Source organism: Platichthys flesus, chromosome 5 (genome assembly GCF_949316205.1).
Source record: "Platichthys flesus chromosome 5, fPlaFle2.1, whole genome shotgun sequence".
Lineage (NCBI taxonomy): Eukaryota > Metazoa > Chordata > Actinopteri > Pleuronectiformes > Pleuronectidae > Platichthys > Platichthys flesus.
Window position 1 is genome coordinate 19,025,807 of NC_084949.1, and position 23,159 is coordinate 19,048,965.

Genomic DNA, 23,159 nt, shown 5'->3' on the forward strand with positions numbered 1-23,159 from the left:
ACATAATGCTTTTTTCAACAAAAAAAAAGGAACTTTGCCTTTTTCAATTCAAAATAAATGAACTTTGAGGCTGAATTTCTCCAAAATGATACAGTAAATATGCTTGATACTGAGTGAGTGAACAGTCTGGATGGTCCTGAGGACAACTGTAGCAGCCTCTCTCAGAAATTATGGAAAAAAGGGATTTTACAGAAGGGTAAATATTGAACATAATGCTTTTTTCAATTCTAAATAATGAACTTTAAGGCTGAATTTCTCCAAAATGATACAGTAAATATGCTTGATACTGAATGAGTGTACAGGCAGGATGGTCCTGAGGACAACTGTACCAGCCTGTCTCAGAAATTATGGAATAAAGGGATTTTACAGAAGGGTAAGTATTGAACATAATGCTTTTTTCAATTCTAAATAATGAACTTTAAGGCTGAATTTCTCCAAAATGATACAGTAAATATGCTTGATACTGAGTGAGTGTACAGTCAGGATGGTCCTGAGGACAACTGTAGCAGCCTGTCTCAGAAATTATGGAATAAAGGGATTTTACAGAAGGGTAAGTATTGAACATAATGCTTTTTTCAACAAAAAAAAAGGAACTTTGCCTTTTTCAATTCAAAATAAATGAACTTTGAGGCTGAATTTCTCCAAAATGATACAGTAAATATGCTTGATACTGAGTGAGTGAACAGTCTGGATGGTCCTGAGGACAACTGTAGTAGCCTCTCTCAGAAATTATGGAAAAAAGGGATTTTACAGAAGGGTAAATATTGAACATAATGCTTTTTTCAATTCTAAATAATGAACTTTAAGGCTGAATTTCTCCAAAATGATACAGTAAATATGCTTGATACTGAATGAGTGTACAGGCAGGATGGTCCTGAGGACAACTGTACCAGCCTGTCTCAGAAATTATGGAATAAAGGGATTTTACAGAAGGGTAAGTATTGAACATAATGCTTTTTTCAATTCTAAATAATGAACTTTAAGGCTGAATTTCTCCAAAATGATACAGTAAATATGCTTGATACTGAGTGAGTGTACAGTCAGGATGGTCCTGAGGACAACTGTAGCAGCCTCTCTCAGAAATTATGGAATAAAGGGATTTTACAGAAGGGTAAGTATTGAACATAATGCTTTTTTCAATTCTAAATAATGAACTTTAAGGCTGAATTTCTCCAAAATGATACAGTAAATATGCTTGATACTGAGTGAGTGTACAGTCAGGATGGTCCTGAGGACAACTGTAGCAGCCTGTCTCAGAAATTATGGAATAAAGGGATTTTACAGAAGGGTAAGTATTGAACATAATGCTTTTTTCAACAAAAAAAAAGGAACTTTGCCTTTTTCAATTCAAAATAAATGAACTTTGAGGCTGAATTTCTCCAAAATGATACAGTAAATATGCTTGATACTGAGTGAGTGAACAGTCTGGATGGTCCTGAGGACAACTGTAGCAGCCTCTCTCAGAAATTATGGAAAAAAGGGATTTTACAGAAGGGTAAATATTGAACATAATGCTTTTTTCAATTCTAAATAATGAACTTTAAGGCTGAATTTCTCCAAAATGATACAGTAAATATGCTTGATACTGAATGAGTGTACAGGCAGGATGGTCCTGAGGACAACTGTACCAGCCTGTCTCAGAAATTATGGAATAAAGGGATTTTACAGAAGGGTAAGTATTGAACATAATGCTTTTTTCAATTCTAAATAATGAACTTTAAGGCTGAATTTCTCCAAAATGATACAGTAAATATGCTTGATACTGAGTGAGTGTACAGTCAGGATGGTCCTGAGGACAACTGTAGCAGCCTGTCTCAGAAATTATGGAATAAAGGGATTTTACAGAAGGGTAAGTATTGAACATAATGCTTTTTTCAACAAAAAAAAAGGAACTTTGCCTTTTTCAATTCAAAATAAATGAACTTTGAGGCTGCCTTTTTCAATTCAAAATAATCAGAATCAGAATCAGAATCAGAATTATTTTATTTGCCAAGTATATTTGCACAAACAGGAAATTGCCTTGGTGTCATTGGTGCACTTTAACTTAAAACAACAATATAAAAACAACAATATATAACTAAATAGAATAAAATAGAATACAAATATACACATACAGTAATGAACTTTGAGGCTGAATTTCTACAGAAGGATACAGTAAATATGCTTGATACTGAGTGAGTGTACAGTTTGGATGGTCCTGAGCACAACTGTATCAGCCTTTGTCAGAAATTATGGAATAAAGGGATTTTACAGAAGGGTAAATATTGAACATAATGCTTTTTTCAACAAAAAAAAGGAACTTTGCCTTTTTCACTTCAAAATAATAAACTTTGAGGCTGAATTGCTCCAGAATGATACAGTAAATATGCTTGATACTGAGTAAGTGAACAGTCAGGATGGTCCTGAGGACACCTGTATCAGCCTTTGTCAGAAATTATGGAATAAAGGGATTTTACAGAAGGGTAAATATTGAACATAATGCTTATTTCAACAAAAAAAAAGGAACTATGCCTTTTTCACTTCAAAATATTAAACTTTGAGGCTGAATTGCTCCAGAATGATACAGTACATATGCTTGATACTGAGTAAGTGAACAGTCTGGATGGTCCTGAGGACACCTGTATCAGCCTTTGTCAGAAATTATGGAATAAAGGGATTTTACGGAAGGGTACATTTTGCACATAATGCTTTTTTCAATTCAAAATAATGAACTTTAAGGCTGAATTTCTCCAAAATGATACAGTAAATATGCTTGATACTGAATGAGTGTACAGTCTGGATGGTCCTGAGCACAACTGTGTCAGCCTTTGTCAGAAATTATGGAATAAAGGGATTTTACAGTAGCATAAAAGATTGGCTCGCTCCGTATCATGGACTACCGTACACTGTGTAATACGGGCGCACTTGAAATCAGGAAAAGACGAACGTCTGCTCACTTGACCACGAAAAGACGAACGTCTGCTCACTTGACCGCAGTCTCAAAATGCAGTGCTGTGCATGAACGAACGCAAAAGAACGCGCTCATTGAACACATCCACCTCTATCAGAACGATGAACTGAACGCAACTCAATGCCAAATAATGAATTTGAACGGTGAACACGTTCATATTGTAGCGTCCTCGCGTATAGACAACAGGAAACCTCTCTTTATGTGTAACTTTGTTAAAGTCCAGCGAACACGACACACTTCTTGTTCGTAACTCCGACACTCCTATCATCCACCACTGTATTCTTCTCTCCCCTTCCTCATTCATCCTTGATACGCCAACTCATCAGCTAATGAGAGCCTGGCATCCCACAAAACCCTACAGCCATTGGCCTAGAACTGTCACGTGCCCCACTCCTACCTGTTCACTGACCCTCGGGACATTTCAATACTTTCTCCTCAGGAGAGACGCTGTCATAATCGAGTGCCTTCACCATGTCGTTGCTAAGTGCCCGTAAAATGTCCGCGATATAGCCTAACCGAAACCAACTAACTAGACTTCGCACTACGTTACCCATCACTCATGGCAAACATATGCAGACCAAACAAGCAATGTATTCCAAGTGTTTTCTTCTCTGACCAGTATCTCGGCTCAGAACCACACAACTTGGTAGAAGGAAGCTTCATGGATCAGAGATCTGTTGAGCCGTATAGTGCATGAATCTCGAATCTTCTCTCAAAAATTATTCCCCCCCCCCCCAACTGGGCTATTCTCTAACAATACGTTTCATCCAGTATCTAAAAGCCAAAAATATAAAAGTAACTTTTAAGTAAGGCTGTAGTAAAGTAGAAAATATTTTCTCTGAAGTATTTATCAAAAGCAGCATAAAATGACACCAACACACACACACACACGGTAATTTGTCCATCGTCTTATTGTCCTTGGTTCGATATGGAACCCATCAGCTGAAGTGGCCTAGTGGATAAAGTGTTCAGTCTCTTAACAGAGTGACTCGGGTTCGAATCCCAGCAATGTTCCATTTTCAAGCTTGCAATATGTTGAATAAAAATTTAATATTGGCAGGACTTCTCCTATTAATTGCATAATATCAATTTAAATTAATTAAATAAAAGAAAACAGGGAAAAATTTAATAAAAAAAAAAAAAAAAAAAAAAACTGCGCGCGCAATTCCTGCGCAATGGGCTTCTGCGCAGAATGTGCGCAATGGGCTTCTGCGCAGAATGTGCGCAATGGGCTTCTGCGCAGAATGTGCGCAGTAGACTTCTGCGCAGAATCTGCGCAATGGGCTTCTGCGCAGAATGTGCGCAATGGGCTTCTGCGCAGAATGTGCGCAATGGGCTTCTGCGCAGAATGTGCGCAGTAGACTTCTGCGCAGAATGTGCGCAATGGGCTTCTGCGCAGAATGTGCGCAATGGGCTTCTGCGCAGAATGTGCGCAGTAGACTTCTGCGCAGAATGTGCGCAATGGCCTTCTGCGCAGGATGTGCGCGCGCAGTTTTTTTTTTTTTTCCCCATTTCATTTAATTTAAAAAAAAAATATTTAATTTAATCAAATATTTTTATATTTAATTTTATATTTACATTTTTTATATTACATTTCATCATCATTATTACTCCGCGCCGTCTTCACAGGTGACTGACCTACGCAAGCCTGTAGCCGCCAACCCCCCACAGGAGATAATGTGCATGTGTGTGTGGTCGAGGAACTTCCTGGTTCTTCCCGGCACTACGCTGCCGGTGCGAACAGCCCAAGTATTTAACATGACCGAGGAAAGGAGGCGGACCGCTTTCCGCAGCGCTTCTACCTCCGGTGCGTCCCCGGGGTTAGAGCATGATGGTGTGACGTTAATGTATTGTTTTTCATTGCATGTGTCACGTCATGATAAATCAGTCTCCTATGTCGCCTGTACCAGGTGCCGCCCCTGTCACTGGTCACTTGGCTCGCTGTCTGGCCGGTAACCAGCCGTCCGGACCGCTCCGTGAATAAGGAGGAGGAGATGTTTCTTTACTTGGAATGAGGCCACTTCATTTCTCGGATATACAGCAGGAGCAGCACTTGCATCCCGTCTAGGTGGTCCGTCACTTCTCCATAAACACACTTTTTGCGTATTTTCCCACAATACCCTGGTGCACTACGTCACACACTACAACGTTACTTAAAGGGGCAGGCCATACCTGCGACACAACAGCTCTCGGTCTCATACACAGATGGCAAGAGAAAGTAGAGACGCAGACTCAGCAACTACATCCGAGATCCGAAGAACCTTATTATTATCTGAGGGATTTTTACACACTGTCTGAAAAACATTCCGACAGTAAAGGCAAGGGGTAGTGATTGATAAGGTTTTCTTTAACAAGTTTTCTTTCATTCTCAGTTTCCACCTTAAAACTATGAAATGAACTGAACTATGAACTAGTTCAGAATTTAAATGGTGAACTATGAACGTGAACTATTCATGTTTACTTGTATGAACTGAACTTTGAACTAGTTCATGAGAGGTGTGAACTTGCACGACACTGTCAAAATGTCAGACTTCATCAGAAATTAGGCAAAAGTTAAAGTTAGGAGTAAGGTGTGTATTTTTAGGTAAAGATTTGGTTTAGACATGAATTGGTGATGGTTCAGGTTTGGGAAAAGGTTTTGTTTCCGGTTGCCCATGATGATTTGAGGTCAGTGCAGAGTCCGAACAAAGATAGTTGCACATACTTCTGAATTAGTGATCAATGGCTGGAATTACAATTAAAGTCAAACTACTCACGTCACATTTCATGAGCAAAATAGATTTTTTTTTTTGTATGTTATCATTTGCGCCCGTGTTTTATTTTCAGAAATAAAAACACCTTGGTGTCATTTACTTTTAATCTAAAAACAGATGTATTCCAACACTCAAATGTGTATTATAAACGTTATGTAAAATTGTATCATTGAAGACTGAAATCAGTACACACAGCAGGAACAGTGTCCATTCTAGGGTAAAATAAACAAGTTGAACCACATCTCTGCTTCCCCTTTCATAAATACTGTTGGCACAGAAGAAAAACAAAGCAGACTTCATTTAGATGCCTTTTTTAATGAATGAAATATACTTCTTATCCACATTTTATAACTTTGGTCAACATGTAAAACTTCTACAGACAGTTGCAGAAAACAATCTGAATATACCGAACAGGGCTGCCTTTTCAGACATGTTAAACAAAATCAAAGTTGAATGATGATCCAGGATATTTCTGCTCTCCAGAGCAAGTTTGGCTTCATATTGTGAGGTTACCTGTCCAGAATCCATCGCTGACCATGTGGCTGCTGATACATCAATTGCAAGCAAAGGCGAGAGTGCTCAAAATATTGCTTGTTCAATTAACTTTACACATATTAAACCACACTGTCTTTTTATTTTCATTAAATGCTTCCAAAGTATATTTGCCCTTATGCAATTTAACACCCAGACAGTGCCCAAACACCTGTTGCATTCATAGCTGTGCTGTACAAAGTGAAGATTTTGCCTTAGAGAAAAAAATAGAACAAAAAAGCGCTGTTCATGAGGGATGGATAGAAGCACTGGAACCAGAAGGTACAAAGCGCGGGGTTCCTAATCATCTCAAATCATTTGTGGCAGAAAATAAAAAGCTTAAGTTCCTTGTTGTTGAACTAAATTACTAAGTGCTCACTGACTGTACAGTATGCTCTGTCTTTTAAGTGCTTTGTTTCATTTATAGCAAATAACATGAAAAAAAAAAAGATGAAGAGACGCAGCAACAGGTGAAGCAAAGCAAGAGACAAACCACCGGAGCTAATCTCCCACAAAACCCATCCTGTCCACCCGTCTGTCTGTGTGTGTCTGTCTGTCCTCTGCAGCTCTGACTTGAATTATTCCTTCACAAACAGGTACAAAGGCAACAGGGGCGCATCAACCCCCAGAAACACAGTATAATCATACAAAAATGTCAAAACAGTGAGTAACAAGATGAAGGGAACTGAATGCCCAGAGCACTCTTCAGTCTACTTTCACCGAACGTCAACGCTGGTTTGTGTAATGACAACATTATCAGGAGAGGAACAAGGAAACGGCCGGCACGCCTGATGTCAGGGGGACATGCCGGGGCAGAATCAAGGCGTTAAGAACCTGTGGCAATGACTCCTCCTCTTCCTCCTCCTGCTTGTCTTCCTCTTCCTGCATTAGGTCTTGATCACGCCACCATCTCCTTCGCTTACAAACCGCTTTCGCCCTCTGGTGGAGAAAAGATACATAATACCATGATTCTGGTTTATACCTTATAACATTATATTTCTCATTCTCAAATTGTGGTGTTTTCTGTGCATTCCTCTGTGCCACTATTCAAACCCATCAGTTAACAACAGTATTGCACTGGTTGTCATGTTCCTTCAATTTCATGATTATTGGTAGAGCAGTTTATTCTGAGTTTAGTCACATATACACAGTCCTGTGGCTGTAAATACATAGTACTGCACCAAATGTATATTTACCCCCATCTTTAAATAGTCCCCATCAAAACCTCCACCATCTACTACTTTGATCTAATAAAGTTCCACACTAAAACTATTCTTCCAAGATGTTTTAAAACATTTTCTGGATTCATTTTTAATAAATTAAATTATATACTTGTGAGTTATTTAAGATCAATATCTTATGCACAAAAAAAGTGTGTTCAAGACAGAGTTCCAGAAAGGATTACGCTCCCATGCACTTTTGTTTTATTTACATTGAGAAAAGTAGATTGAAACTGAAATCAACACCCTGTGGTTGTATGCCTCTGTCAACCAGTCGGTTTCAGTCGACATGTTCTTTTCCCCAGACTATGAAGTCACCTTTATTGGAGACCTTTAACCACTGAAATAGAATCAGTTCATCTCTGAATTTAGGCCAATTTTTTTTGGTGCGGCCACGTGACCTTTGATCCCCAATCTAAATCGGTTTATTTATATATTATATATATATATATATATATTTAAATATTTATGGCAAATTTGGACTGTCAGAAATTTACTGACAGTGTTCTTGAGCCGTTGTGTTCACGAGAAAGGAATGGACAGACCAATAACTGGAACATTTTATGCATTTGCCACCGGTTGACGATGGCATGCAGGCATAAAAAACTAGTGTTTGAAAAAAAAACTTAATTCTTAATATTGAGATATAAAAATAAAAAAACAATATGAAGAGCTTATTATCAACTATTCACTAACCTGGCTGGACAAGCATCCCTCAGCTGTTTGGTGATGACCGACTCCTTGAAGCAGAGGTCCACGAAGCTCTCCATGAGGGAGTGGGCATGTGGCACATCTAGGTTGATTTCAGGGAGTTCATCGTAAACACGTTGGAAACCCTACAGGAAAAACAAGAATGGATATGTATAGGTCAGGATTCAATTCACAAAATTCTTTTTACTTTAAGTCTAAAATCTATTGAAATTATTTCACTACATTCAAGGACTGACCCTGTTCATCTGATCCACAGTGATGAGGCCTGTTTTCCAGAAGGACTGAAGCAGCTTAATCATCATATGACTGGCTGTGTCGCCTTTCGACTCCAGCACCATCACGACAACCTGAAAAACAAGAATAAACGGCATCGTGTGTAAGAGAGAGGGGACGTGTTCTGCATCAACCAACACAAATCCAGAGTAGTGAAAGTTGCACAATTCCCCACATGGTGGCAGTGTTTGAACACATTTACCGTCAGACAGTCTTTACACCAGGAGCCAGGAGAAGACGAAGGACTGAGCATGACTGCTCTCATTCACACTCACCAGCATAAAAGATCTTGTAATGTTTTAATGGCAAATAATAAAAAGCTTATCTGACATTTTGCAAACTGTAAAAATAGTTTAACGGGTCGTAAAACCAACTGCACCCAACTACAAAACAACAAGAAGCAAAACAAGTGTTTATACACTTTCAACACATATTTATAATTATTAAAAATTTTATTTATGTTTTTGACTTGATGCCAAACACATATTTTAGGTTTTCAACTAAATGAAATTCCAGTTTCTTTACCAAAATAAGAAACCTCACAAATAAAATGTTCAGCGTAAACTTCTACTGAAGTATCTGAACCTCACAGCATTTTTACATTGTTATGGAGGATAGACGATTATTCTGTGGTATGCAGTGTACTTTATCATTCTGGGCTGACAGACTAGTACTGAACTCTGCTAATATATGTGCATATCAGAGCAGGTTGGTTGATATTACCTCGTAGACCAGCTCATGGTGGAAGTGGGGGACCTCCAGGTCTCTCAGACAGTGATCTGCCTCCTTCTCGTCTCCAGATATCAGATACTCTTTGAGCAGGAGGTTCATCTGCAACAACACACATTTGAATGAGACCATTGTTGTATTCTTTAATATAAGCCGTTGAGATTCCTGGTTTGTTTGCACAACGACACCAGGTCATTAACAGTGCAGGTGCCGACTGGATCAAACACAGCCGGAGACTTGTACCTGTACCATCAGTATGGTGGGTTGTTGTTGTAACGACTCAAGTCAAATGTGCACCAAAATGTATTAACCCTAACCCAACTCAAAGTTCTCTAGTTCAACAATCTACTCCCATGGTCTGAAGCCAATGGTGCAAGAGTATTTAGGGTGCGTCTAAATCCACTGCTTGCAGATTAACAGCAGGAAAAAGGTCCCTGGTCCAGACACATGTTTTAGACAGGTTGTATGTTATGGACCCAACATGCAATCAACCAATCACAGTGCCATTTACTATTCTTGTAGTAGTTTAAAAACCTTCTTCTTTCAAGCATTTCTTCTTGTTTGCATCTACACACAAATCTTTAGGTCGGGGCTTCATTTTTTATTCGCCGTGGTTAACTGCTGAGCTGCATGCAGCGTTTCACTTGAACCTATTTATGGAACAATTAGTCACACTTGAGGTTTGAGACAAGCGTGATTAATGTAACAAGTGAAACCCCCTCGGAGCTGAACCAACACTTCTGAGTCCACTCTGGGTCTAATTCGCCGAGCTGAGGGAATGTGAGTCAATGTGAGGACAGTGACAGAGGGAGAAGGGAGGAGAGAGAAATTTAAAAGGAGTTAAATGACAACAGACAGAAGAGAGAGCGAGCAGTGAGCGAGAGAGGCCACACACACGACCAACCAGGAAATGAGAAGTGGAGGGGAGAGGCTGACTTTCCTTAGGAATGCACAACGCCACGCAATTGAACACACAATGACGGACCTTGTGCATATTTCCAAACATACGTGTGTATGTGTGTATGTTTCTGAAATGAGAGTGTGGTCCTTGTCAAATGTTGTGTAACTTAACAATTTGACAAAATGTGTACTTGAAACTCTCACTTATTTCATAACCACTTCAGAAATCAAGATCCTGGAACTATTAATGTAAACAAAGAAGAGAACACGCATGGTGACACTGTGTGTGTGTGTGTGTGTGTGTGTGTGTGTGTGTGTGTGTCCCTCGTTTTTGCCGTTCCCACTTCTCACAGGAGAAAAGCACTCTGCTGACACAGCAACATAGCAGCGTATTGGCCCGTGGCTCTCTACCCAGCATGCATCTCTGCCTTCTGTTTACATAATGTCAACAAAGAGAGAACAGCTCGTTCTCAATCTCAGGTGCTGGGGATTATATTGATTAAATCATTTAGAGAAGCGGAGCGAGCAGGCGGGGTTTGTTTAAAGTGTGCGACCCTGATCTTACCTCTTTGACGAGATGTTTGACCGGTCTCAGGCCGCCGCCCACGCCCCACACGTTATCTAAACGAACCATCTCCCTCTTCATGGTCAGCAGCACAGCGGCACGGTCTAACGCCACTCTGGAAAAAATAAGACACCACAGCCGCAATGTGATTTTAATGTTTAAAGTATCTACTACAAAATCAAAGTGAATTATCCAGTTTAGCGTGGTGGTCCAAAATGACCAAGACAACATTACACAGATGTGAACCTGATTGACTTGATGAATGACAGTGTGTCCTCTGATTACGTCATAATAAAAGTAAACCATGTTTTTCACACAGGGGCCTACAGGAAGGGCTGGAAAGTGTGGCTAAGAAGAGAGATTTCTGGGATACCCTACTTGGCCGGTGACCTCTCTGACTGCAGCCAGCATAGGATTTCATGGGCATCTCACCACAGACACAAAGTTCTTAATACTGCAAATATATAAATATGGAGATGCTCAGGGGGCTGTAGAGTCTGTTCAATCCCTAATAGATAAATGACTAATGATGCGATTTGACATGCACTGAATTCCATATCTCAGAAATTTCCAGAAGGAGTGATTGAGGAAACGCAAATGTCAAAGTCAAGTGCTCAAGACATTTTCCTGAAGTCTCCCTGTCAGTCCACTCGTAACATGTACAGAAAAAGAGGAGGTAGCCCATGTGAGAATATAGCAGGACATTTAACAGTGAGGGGGCCTTTCGATGACGTTTCTCACATGTGAGACAAAACTGAAAAATGTAAACCTATATCTCATGGTGTATTAGAGATTCTATGCAAGTAGAAGAAGCTGGAGATGTCTAACAAGATGAGGAGCTTTTAGTGATGAGAGCCAATGGTGGTGTGGATGCACTGTGAACAACAACACCCGAACAGTCTCCAGCTGCTCTATTCATGTGTGAAAGACACTGAAAAATATCCGCACCCAGTCTTCTAGACATTTTCTAGAGTTCATGTCTGAAAATGCCTGACAAAGACATTTATTTGATTGACAATATGAGCTAAAAAAAAATGGCGGCTCACCTGGCGTGCTCGCAGTCCACTTTGCCCTTGTAACAGTCCAGAAAAGACATGGGGAGGACGTGGTCCGCGATGGCTCTGGCTATGAACTGGCCCAGCATCTGAAAGAGAACACATCCCAGTATCGCACATTAAAGTCCAACATGTCGTTGTGTAGCATGACGGCATGAAGACGTGGTGCCACTCCTTTCTGAATAGAGGCATGTGTCTCATCATTGACTTGTTTTCTTTGAGCAATATAAAACCCCCTCTTTAAATTTGACTTATTAGATTGGGGTCACACATAATACCATTTACAACCCTCGGCCTTTAAACTGATTTACATTATCTGACTAACACACATTCTTGATCTGGGTAAGTTACTAACATGTTTTAACTGAGGAGGCAAAGTCCTTATAAAGACATCAATGCCTCAGAGTCGCACACCATAGCCTCGCTTTGGAAACAGGAGGAAAGTTTGCCTGGTGTCATGTTTCCGTCGCTGTTATTTGAAGCTTAGGCCGATGAATACATACGACTACTGCAAAGTGATTGCAGAATGTGATTGTGTTAAAAGCTCAAGTGTTGAAATCAGTTAAAACTAAATTAACTTTGTGTTGAACTTAATCTTTAAAGTGAATAAAGCCCTGAAGCGCGTCCCCGACCTCGTATGAGCTGCTTATGCACAACAGTGTCTTTGTTCTACCTGCGGAGCCTCCGGTGTGTCCAGGATGAGGTCCGGCAGCTCCTTCAGCGTCTTGTCGAAGGCTCGGGCCATTTCGCTCTGTGACAGCATCTTGCCCGACAGGTCAGAGAGCAGGCGGGAGGTCAGCTCCCTGTGGCTCGCCTTGCCCTCCAGGGACAGGGACACGGCCAGGGAGGAGAACTCGTACTTATGGTGGCCCAGGTTGAGGCCCTTCAGCAACATCTGACCGGAAGGAGGACAAATAAAAATAATGAAGGGTAATTGTGGAGGAAACACATCGAGCTTACAGACATACATGGTCTCTCACTAGAGCATTATTCAGACATGAACTCCAGAAAATGTCAGGACATGGCGGGATAGAGCATTAGCCATGGCCCTCTAGTTCCCTGCTGTATTCTCATATGGGTTCATTCTATTTTCCCAGACATTTGACTTGGGGGATGGCAGGAAAACTACTGGAAAATGTCCAGCGCAACGGACTTGGTTATGCGTTCACACATGCGGCCCTTATGGAAAATGTCTGGACTCCAGAAGATGTCGGAGAGCAGCTTAACAAATACACTTACTGATCTAATTCATTGTGAACACGCAGCAGCCTGTGAAGAGGAAAGCTTGTACCTGCACTTCCTTTGTGTCTCCATGTTCAAAGTACTCCTGCACAATGGGGTTGACCATCTTCTCCAGCTCCCTCTCATCCACTTCTGGCACCACCTTTGCAAAAACCGTGTCTCCCTGCACAAGAACAAAAACACACATCTTCAGGCACAGGCACAACAAAGTGGACGCACAAGATGCAACTTTTTTATTTGCAATCCAGTATTGATCCAGCATGGGATCCTGACTTTCAAGTTTGATGACCTGATGACACCTGACTGTGTTTTCTTTTGCAAAGCAAACAAACAATTTGAACTTGTCGGTTTTTTGTTCCAGTACGTCGGTCAAAACCAGTCCGGCTACTTTTGAGGTGGGGTGTTGCTCCACCTGGAGAATAATAAGAAGCATATTCCCAGCACATTTACTTTCCGTTTTACGTTCTCCTTGTTCTACATGTAGAGACAATATTATTTTGTCTTCATGCAAGAGCCATCTATAGCCTGACCAAGGACCGGTCAAACAAGACTTAAGCCTTTCTTAGGATCTGAAAAGGACAGGAGGAGGCGTTCTGCTCAGGTGAGCCCCTCAGGCTGTTTCAAATTCCACTGCACATGTCCCTGTCTGTTTTTTTTTTTTTGGTACCACTCTGTCCCAGTTCCCTCTTAACACACTGACATCTTTCCACTGCTGTCAAGGCCAAATCCCAAAGGCTCCATTTCCACTTTGTGTTGAGTCAGCGTGACCATTAGCAGGAGACAAACTCTGCGTCCCACAGAGCGTTCGGCTCGATAACGGGGTTAAAGATTGAAAACACAGTTGATTGTGATGGGACGGGGCCATCTGGGTGAAACCATCATGTAAGCATGTTTTTTTAATGAGCTGTGGCGCTGGGGTTTCAATACTCTAACAATCCAGTATAAATTACAAAAACTGGTCCATTGATCATATGCTCCCTGAGTGAAGAAAACAATATATTCTCTACATGGGTGTGTTGACAGTCATCTTGTTTACAGGGCGAAGCCTCTTGTATGTGCGGAGCGTCCCAGCAGCAGCAGCCTCAGCATCAGCACATTTGTTTGACACAAGAAATAAAAGGTGTCACACAACCGAGCTCAGATCAGATCAGTGGGCCCCTGTGGAACAATAAGCTGCTGAAAACAACACGTCTGACCAACAACAACTGAGATAAACTAACCTGAGCTGCCGATGCTCATACAGTGGAAAAACAACATGTTGGCTGAGGGGCATCAGTATTTAAGGGGTCGGCAACAGAGACAGAATATATCAAGTTTAAAGAATCTGTCAGACTGACGGGAAAAAAAAAATCACCATCTTTTATGAATATAAAAATAATCTTAAAAATCATCGATCAGAAAAAACAGGCGCACTACAGATTGCGTCCTCTCATTTTATATACCTACACATTTTATACCAATATATACAACTTAATGAGAAAAATATTGAAATATTTATTCTTCAATACTGAAAATAAATGGAGGTATCATCCCCACTAGAGCCCAACCCATGTAGATTTATGGGAGCTGATGTTGAGGCCAATATTGGGGAATACAAATTTTCAACTCTAATTTATCTGCCGAGACATATATGAAAAGTGGTAATGATTCCTAAAAGGTTGTTATGTAAGAATATAATGAATGAATGCACAAAGAAATTTAACTGAGGCTAATATTTTACAGTTTACCATAAACTTTATCATAGATAGCAATGTATTATATATAATATAAATAAAAAAAACTAAAATACAAACAAAGATTTAGAATTCGAATATATGCATATCTTTGTTGTGTAAAAATAGGTTTTCAGATCGTTATGAAGTAACAGTCTGACCCACACTCACTCACCTGAGCAAATTCATCATAGTTGGGGTCCTTCACATCAGGCTCCTCATCTTCATAAACCATCCCAGCAGCCCCCCACACTCCTTTCCCACCAGCCCCACCTGCAGACAACCAGCAAACAAACCATAGATAAGTGGAGCTCGCTTCAGATTCATTTCTCCCGACGCAGTTTGAACAGCTGATGAAATGCAGGTCATGAAACACACAAGGGTTTCAGCCAAACTGATTGTCACTGTCAACAATCAGCACGTGGTGTAAATACAAACTAAAGACACTTCTCAACATTTCATGACCGGAGACGAGACAACTATGACTGTTATGTATATATCAATGGTTTCAACTTAAAATATTTAACATGAATCAAGCTCTTCAAAGTGAAATTTTCCCAGAACAACCTGTACCTTTCTTTGGCAGGCCTCTGCCCTTGCCCGTCCTGGATTTGCGGTCGTTGGCGTTGACTTTGCCTTTTGGACTGTTGGGGTCGCCTCCTGCAGCATCTCCCGACTCGGAGAAGGACTCGCTGGTGGAGTTGCGGGACGACTTGCGCACGCGACGCTTGGCCTTGGCTTTGAGCCGCGCCTCGTGCAGCGCCTTCTCCTGCGGCGTCCAGTTGCCGTTCAGCTCGGCCTCGATCATCAGGTCCTCCTCGTCCTCCTCGTCGCGGCCGCGGGGATGGTTGGCGTGGGCCAGGTTTCCGTCGAAAGAGAACAAGCCTGTGATCAGAGAGATGGAGCAGAGGATTTGTAGTTAAGGAAACAATTACTGCACTTTGAGTTAACACCATCCTCATCGTCATCATCATCTGAACGCAAAATGAGAGAATATGCTAGCTTGTGCTCGGGCTTGTCCGGAGTTCGTTCAACTTGCAAACAGTTTCTACTTTAACCAAACCCTCCACAAAAATAGAGAGGATTATATTTGTATATATTTATATGGTGGTCCCAATGTTTTGGTTGGTTTTATTGGTCATGATAATCCCACCCCCCAAACACAAGAGGTAGTCTTAAAGAGTTGAACCAGTTTTTCTGACCGAGAAAAAGACATTTTCATTTCTGAACAAATATTATGGTAGAAAGTTTTCTCTGCAGCAACTAGTTTAAACTAGTGTGATTGGTTGGCTTAGATTTACCTGCCCTGCAAACACAACACTTGCATCCAGTGTGGGTTCAGGAGACTTCAACTCAGCGTAAAAAAACAACACTGAGTGACTGCGTGTGCTACAGCCACCGCCATGTGTCAAGTGCTTTACTCACCAGGTCAAATGCGATACAACAGGGAGCAAATGCACCAACAGACACGCACACAACCACTGTGTTGGGTGTAATATGGATCAATGTGTCAAGCAACTTAAGGTAATTGTATTTGGTGGGTAGAAATAAGTACTAGCTTTAGGGATCCGCTTCTTGTACGTGGGGAGAAAGAAAGACGACAACAACAACAAGTAATACTAGAGTGTATTTGCAGGAATGGGAGGAGAGAGAGAAGGAGAGAAGGAGGGAGGGAGGGAGCAAAGGGGAACACATGCTGCAGAAATGCTGACACCAGTATCTTTCATTCCTCTAAATTCTCTGGCCAGACGCAGCCAGCGTGGACCTAACTACATAAGGCCTGATTGGGTCCACGAAGGAGGGGGGGGGGGGGGGGGGGGTGGTCACATGACGGCAAGAGGCTGAAGGAGAGAAGGAAAGCAGCAGCAGGAGGAGGAGGAATGCGTGAGGGTGTAATGAATACTTAGCTCCACTTATACATGTGTCCTCATTGCAGTTTGAAAAGTTGTGGCCCTATAGTTACAGTATTATGGAAAACACACAGGGGGGAGGAGAGGGGGGGCGGGGGGGGGATAATGTCCGAGCCACAAACTATCTGAAGATCGGCAGCAACCGCGGCTCAAAGTTTCCACCGTACTTCTGTTGCAAACAACTTTTTTAATGTGCTCAAAACTTTTGCCGAGTTCAGTCGGTTGAAGCTGTGCAAAGGGCAAATTAGAGGGAGGCTGATCAGAGCGAGTCGCAGGACACCTCCCTGCATTAACCTGTTGAAGTCGGAGCAGCACCACACCCATGGTTTTCAAAAAATCCGTAAACAACCGACCATGTGTCACCTCGTCCTCCGGACTGCGCCTCCCTTCCCCTCATGTGGGCCACAAGGCCTGCCAGCGCTGTATATTAGGAACTAACCAATGGCTGCGAGCCAAACACGCGGCCGGCCAACTGGAAAAGAGCAGGAAGGGAAAAAAAGCAGAAAACGTCTGAGGCGCTCGCCGAGAGGAGAGCTGCAAAACGAGCTCGATAAAAGGCGGCCAAGTCGGTTCACTTTCTTCAACATGGCACGGATCATGTGCCGCTGTAATGCAGAGCTGGACTGTAGCTGCTGCTGAAAGAGCAGTAGTCTACGTCTGTGTGTCACTGTCCCCATAAAGCGGCTGCAGCAAACTCACACAGTCATCTTCAACAGGCCGACAAAGAAATTAACAACAAACCAAATATTAAAAACCGCCCCCGCAGCTACGACACACGGGTCCACAGACAACCTCTGCTCTACAGGCTGCGTGGGAGCTTTCCACAGCCAGAGAGCCTGAGCTGCAGTGTTGACAGGTTTAGCTTTAAGTATTGGTGAAGTTTACATGTTGTATGACTGAGAAGGGGGGTCAGTAGAGCACAGATTCTTACATACCTCCCCTAGAGGTGGATCTAGTTTTCAAACCCACAACCATGAATAGTCAGAATTGCTCCTGGGAGAGTCTGTCAAATGCAGCCAGTTCTTCCTGCTGCTTCACTCTGTGCACAGTGATGCATGTGCATGTGTGAGTTTGACACTCGAACATGATTGTCCTGTCTGTAACTCTCACAAATGTGTTATAGAAACACGAAGCCTCCGACAGAAACGTGAAGCCCTCGGTGCGCATTCACCAACGGGAGTGGATTTCACAGTGTCTGTGAAAAATGTCTGTATAATCCTTAAATGTGTATTTTGGCCAGGGAATTCAAAGATAGTAGAATCCAAAGTTTAACCAGCTCCATTAACAGTTTGTGGCACAGTGCTTCTATACATACTGTCCTGAAAGGCTGCAGCCCAGTGTTTTAAAGCAAAGGCCATTTGTTTTGAATTTCATCTCGTCTGAATCTGCTTTGCGTCGGCACCGCTCAGAAAGTGGAGGAAATGAACAGAGCCTCTTAAATCCCTGTGCAACTTAAGAACTATATTGCAGCAAATCCCAGGCTGCCAGCAACTTATCCACTGTATTAACTTCAGCTGGCACTCTTGGTTGTAGTTAGGAGGGCAGAGGTGGCTAATCTGACGTGCACGGACCGACAATCCTGTTGAGCTCGTCGATTTGCAAAAAAGAAAAAGACGACATTCTAAATAGTATTTTCCTCTCGTCTTTATTCTACTTTATAAAATTGCAGTGCTGCCCTGAAACTCTCATTTGAACAATCTGGGTAAATATAGGTCCAGCTCGAATTGCCCTCTGTAGAACATATAGTGCCCTTAAAGCTTTATAGCTAAGGTCAAATTACGTTTCTCAGTTACATATCAGTAGTTGATACAGGGTTCTAGCTCCATTTAGCACATACAGCTGCTGACAAAAAGCCTTTGCCCCTATGAAACCACAACTAATTCCAGTGTAGAAAACATAACCTCCTTGGATGAGGTAATGAGCGACTATCTTTTTCTTTCTTTCCACGGTCCTCTAAAATCAAGCATCTGCGCATTGATGCAGGAGACAAATGAGGCCCCCCCCTGTACGTGGCCCTGTGGTGATTATCTATCAGAGGGAAAAGAGAAGGGTGTGGATGTCTCAAGGGTTTAACTGTCATTCAGTTCTATGAGAGGAAACTCCAGTTTAGTTTTCGCTTGAAAAAAAAAACTTATCTCAGAAGTGTTGCCTACACTTGTGCATGTGGGTATTTGTGCTTATATATATACAAATGGTGTTGAAAGAGGCACCAGCTTCGACGGAGAACCATGAACACACCACACACACTCGTCAAACAAAGGTGCCACGTGGTCCAAGTGTTTTTGTTGTTTATTAAAGCAGTGGCAGACAAACTAACTGTGCTTTTCGAGTCACCCTGTGTACTGGTCACAGAGCAATAACACAGATAGTGTGAGGGGGACGTGCATTCCAGAGATTAGAGCATCTCAGATAAACGGCCGAGAGTCTGATAACGTGTTTTTTTTATTAATATTTAAAATCACCTCCACTGGCGCACTGTGAAACTACATGTTACACAGGTGGGGTTCAGTTTTCCAACTCGAGGACTTGATGTAAATGTGTTAATGAATGCATGTCGGGGGGGAGGGGTTAGCAAAAAAAATGAAGGCAAGGAAACATGAAGCGAGAGAAGGCTTCAGGTTTAAGGCTGCAGGTTTCTTCTGTGCACTTAATGCATTTATTTACCTATGGACATGTTCTCAGAGGTGTGGCCTGACACGAGGCAATAAATCTGCACCTACTGGGCATCACAACAACACAACTCGACTCTGTGTTGAACAAAACCTGACACAGGCCGTGCAGATCGTTCTAGTTTTATATCATGACTAAATACCCAATATACATTCTCCCCTGAAACAGAACCGAAACCAAGCTCAGTTCACTTTTTGGCGTGTCCTGAAACTCGAGCCGCCCAGGTCCGGTTCAAACCAGGTCCTTTGCTGCTCCCTTCCCACTTCATGCTTCTCCTGTCCTTTAAATAAATAAAACAAATTATACACTGTGTAAGTCATTATTAAACTGTGGGAATTGATCTGTTACTTGGTAGATCATTTAATTGATGAAGTGTGAAACTCAAACCAAATGGAAACAGTTCTGTTACCTTGAAAAATATTGGGAATTGCTCAGGTTAGATAATTTAATGAAGAAATGTTACAAGCTTAGAAGTTAACACTGGTTTTTAACATTGACTATTCTATTCGCTCAGAAAGACAAATTCAAATCAACTTTTTTGATGTGGAAATAAAGTTTTGAATCTTGAATGATGACAATGTTTGACAACACGTGTGATCCACTATGTCAGTGTCAGTGTTAAATGAATTCCATGTTGTTGTGTGAGTCCAGCTTCCAGTCTGACCCACAACGCATTGGGGGTTTGTTTCCCCTCTTTCTCTCCTCATCAGCTCAGACAATAGACTCTTTGACAGCGTGCTTGTGTCTGTGTGTGAACCTCATCAACAGAGGCTGCTCAATCAAGCATGGCCGACCCTCCTTGAGAAAGGCCCGTGGAGTTCGCCAGGAGAGGCCATCTGTGCAGTTTTCTCACACACAGACAGACACACACACACACACAAACATAACAAGCGAGCAACAAACCATGTGGTGTCTCACATGCAAAGATCCCCCCCCCCTCTCTGTACAACCTAAGGTGAATCAGCTGCAAGTGTTTTTCATATTCAAACTCAAATCCAGTTTTTATTGAGCTTGAACTTGTGAATTCTCACAACCTGCTGTTTACTCAGCTACACTATACATTTCTTATGTAACCTTTAAATACAGCAGCAGCCGTGGTTATGTAAGGAGGCTGCTCCCATTGGCTCTTATAATGGGGCTATACATGGCTACGTCACTGTCAGGCTCAGAGACAGACAGACAGGGAACACAAGGAGACACAGGCAAAACACAGACGTAAATCACAGTATCATTTACATCGAGGGAGAGGGGGGGCGTGTGGGACACGTAGGTCGAGGTGAACATGGACGCTGGTGCGGGTTAACCAAAAATCACATCCCGTTTTTATTTGCTTAGGGTTCAATTTGTTCTGCAGGCGTGCAACATACGACAAAAACAACAATAGCGTCAGATTTTCTGCAGGGAATATGTAATCAAATGTCTCGTGCATTAAATAAAAAAGGTTGGAACCTGCAGAATAACAGAACACGACAGGGCCTGGTCTGCACATGTATGAGATTGAGGAAGTGTAATATCGTAAAACAGCTGAACAGGAAACCAAACAGCTCGATCTGCGTCGTGCCTTCGCGTCGAAGAAGATACACAAAAACACACCAGAACATTGTGTGATCGCGCGTTGCACACGGGCTCGACAAGGCGGAAGTAAGCGTCGTGTCCTCGTCCAATCACAAACGCGAAAGGGTTAAACGTGAAAGCAGCTCAACAACAAAACAATCGCGACGAAGCTGCAAAAAATAAAAACAAATAAAGCGTAAAAATGCAAAACTGGGTTTTGGTTCTGGATGAAGTGCATCGATGCGTCAATGTGTGTGTTGCATCGATCATGCGCGTGTGTGTGTGTGTGTGTCTGTGTGTGGGGTTTAAAGGGAGCACATGGTGGAGCATGGCTGCAGCCCATCCCATGCAGGGACAATGGATGGCGGAGCTGCGGAAGCTCCGTCACCCGGAGCTTCGGCCTCCGCGCCCCGGGCAGGCGACGCAAGGCACGGCCAAGTTCATGCACTCACCCTCGGCTTGCTGAGAGGCGGGCCACGTATCCACTTCGGTCGCCATGGTTCTCTCCGCCTCAAGTGCTCGGTTAAAAGAAGAAGATCCCTCTTGGTTCTCTCTCTCTTTCTCTTTCTCTCTGCAGCCTCCACGAATATAAACACAAACCAGCCGGATCCAGAAATGAATTATAAAAATAAAGTCTTTAAACTAAAGATGGAGGAAGGGGTCGAGAAAAAAAAACAACAACAACAACCCTGACCTCGCTCCTTCGTGCAGCTCAGTCTCAGCTGAGGAGAACAAAAAAAAACAGCAAGAAGAAGAAGAAATGAATTTGCAAAATGTCCAGAGAAGGAAATGCAAGTCTCTCCTCTGCGTTGGGAGGTGCAGAGCGCGAGGACCCAGAGCAGGTTTGCAGGAAAAGCAGGTGAACTAGTCAGAGAGCATTCGAACAAACAGTCTGCGGATAAACAAAGTCTGTTTTTAACTTTGCAGGAGCGAGCGCACAGGAGTCACGTGGAGCGAGCGCGCACGGGGAGTGGTCCGGACAGGGGGTGGGTGCTGGTCCAACCTGACCAATCACAGAGCAGGAGAAAAAGACAACCTTCTGTCAAACGTCCTTTCAGATGTTTTTCTCAACAAAACACACAAATATTTACGTTGTATACTCCAGAACCGTATTGCCTGCTATACAGATTAGCAGAGGGAGGATACCGAAATACAAATATTAGAATGAGCTTTATTTAACATGTACATAGTGTAGAGTGTACATAGAGCACACATACTAGGCATTTGACTCCTATGTTTACTGTACAAGGCAGTAGTGCAATGGAAGGACAATACATATTTAACTACTAATTATGACGTCATTTTCACCAGAGGACAATAGTGCAGTGGTGCAAAGATGCTCAAACTAATATGGATCGATAACATAAAAGTTATTTATATGGGTGAATCATTATGTACAGGAAGCATATATCACAAGGTATGTGAATCTTATGACAGTACTACGTTTGTATTATGTACAGTATATACAGTCTGCTTAGATTTATACTGGTACAGGTATAATAAGCAACTTTAACTGGATTTCTTTGTACTGTTAGTTATTTTTTGTACTTTTTAGTTCAGAATTTTTTTTCTTCATTAATTTACATTAATTGCATAACAATTGAATCTGTATCTGTGCAACAATAACATTATTGACAAGTTGATATCACCCCAAAAAAGTTTAAGATAAAAGTGTGTTCTTTTCCATCACAGGAATGTGTTCATGTGCTCATGGCTACAAAGTATTTTGTTTGTACTTTGTACTTGGCTAAATAATGTTTTTATTAATTAAGATTAATTTGCATCAAGTTGTATCAGCGTGGATCAGTTTAACAGAGTCAATTGGTTTCCAGCCTCTTTAATGGCCTATATACAGTATGTACAGTGTTGGCTGCCCGATCCAGTGGCTGCTGGATCAACGGAAAACTGGAGGTGGTGCGAACAGATGTTTGTGTGTTCCACCCAGTCCTGTGGTTTCAGCCTCACCCAGTTCAAAGCCATGCTTCCTCTATTTACAAGTTGAGCTTATTCACCTCACTGGTTTGTTCATTTGTTTTACTTGAAAATAAATCGTTTTGCTGCGATCTGGGGTTTTGCGTGGAGAACATTATAATTGTACTTTAGTTGAGCACAGTGGTGGATCTTGTGCATATAGTTGCATGTCGCATACCTATAAAAAAACAAATCCTTTATGCAAAATTTTCAAATCAACTTGCTGCACATGTCGAAGTCACACCACTCGATGGCGCTGTAACCTACGCATCTTAGCTTGCATTTCATTACAGCACTCGGTGTAATGTATTTATCAATAGCAGAGGGAAATAAACATGTCTTATCTATTTCCTGTGGGTTTTTTTAAAATAACTTTTTTACGTTGGTTCTTCCTCGGGTTGATCACATCACCG

The 23,159-nt window shown here is 42.0% G+C and overlaps 1 protein-coding gene across 1 annotated transcript; it reads right to left on the reverse strand.

Moving 5' to 3' along the window:
- Window positions 1–5,998: 5,998 nt before the first annotated feature.
- Window positions 5,999–21,676, reverse strand: pdcd4a (programmed cell death 4a). The gene is made up of 11 exons (XM_062388537.1): window positions 21,228–21,676; window positions 15,215–15,526; window positions 14,817–14,914; window positions 12,979–13,092; window positions 12,361–12,582; window positions 11,679–11,776; window positions 10,633–10,747; window positions 9,162–9,269; window positions 8,402–8,512; window positions 8,151–8,290; window positions 5,999–7,173 (listed from the first exon to the last, which is right to left on the reverse strand). The coding sequence occupies exons 1-11, from the start codon at window positions 21,271–21,273 to the stop codon at window positions 7,122–7,124; spliced, it is 1,416 nt and encodes a 471-aa protein (XP_062244521.1). The 5' UTR covers window positions 21,274–21,676; the 3' UTR covers window positions 5,999–7,121.
- Between the last annotated feature and the right edge of the window lie 1,483 nt (window positions 21,677–23,159).

What these genes read in the sequence shown, in the direction of transcription:
- pdcd4a (XM_062388537.1), bottom strand. Translation starts at nt 21,273, where the DNA reads ATGGCGACCGAAGTGGATACGTGGCCCGCCTCTCAGCAAGCCGAGG. An exon ending in GAGACACAAAGGAAGTGCAG is followed by an intron (nt 12,583 to 12,978) that starts GTACAAGCTTTC and finishes CCTTCCGGTCAG; the next exon opens with ATGTTGCTGAAGGGCCTCAA. An exon ending in ACACACCGGAGGCTCCGCAG is followed by an intron (nt 11,777 to 12,360) that starts GTAGAACAAAGA and finishes GTTCTCTTTCAG; the next exon opens with ATGCTGGGCCAGTTCATAGC.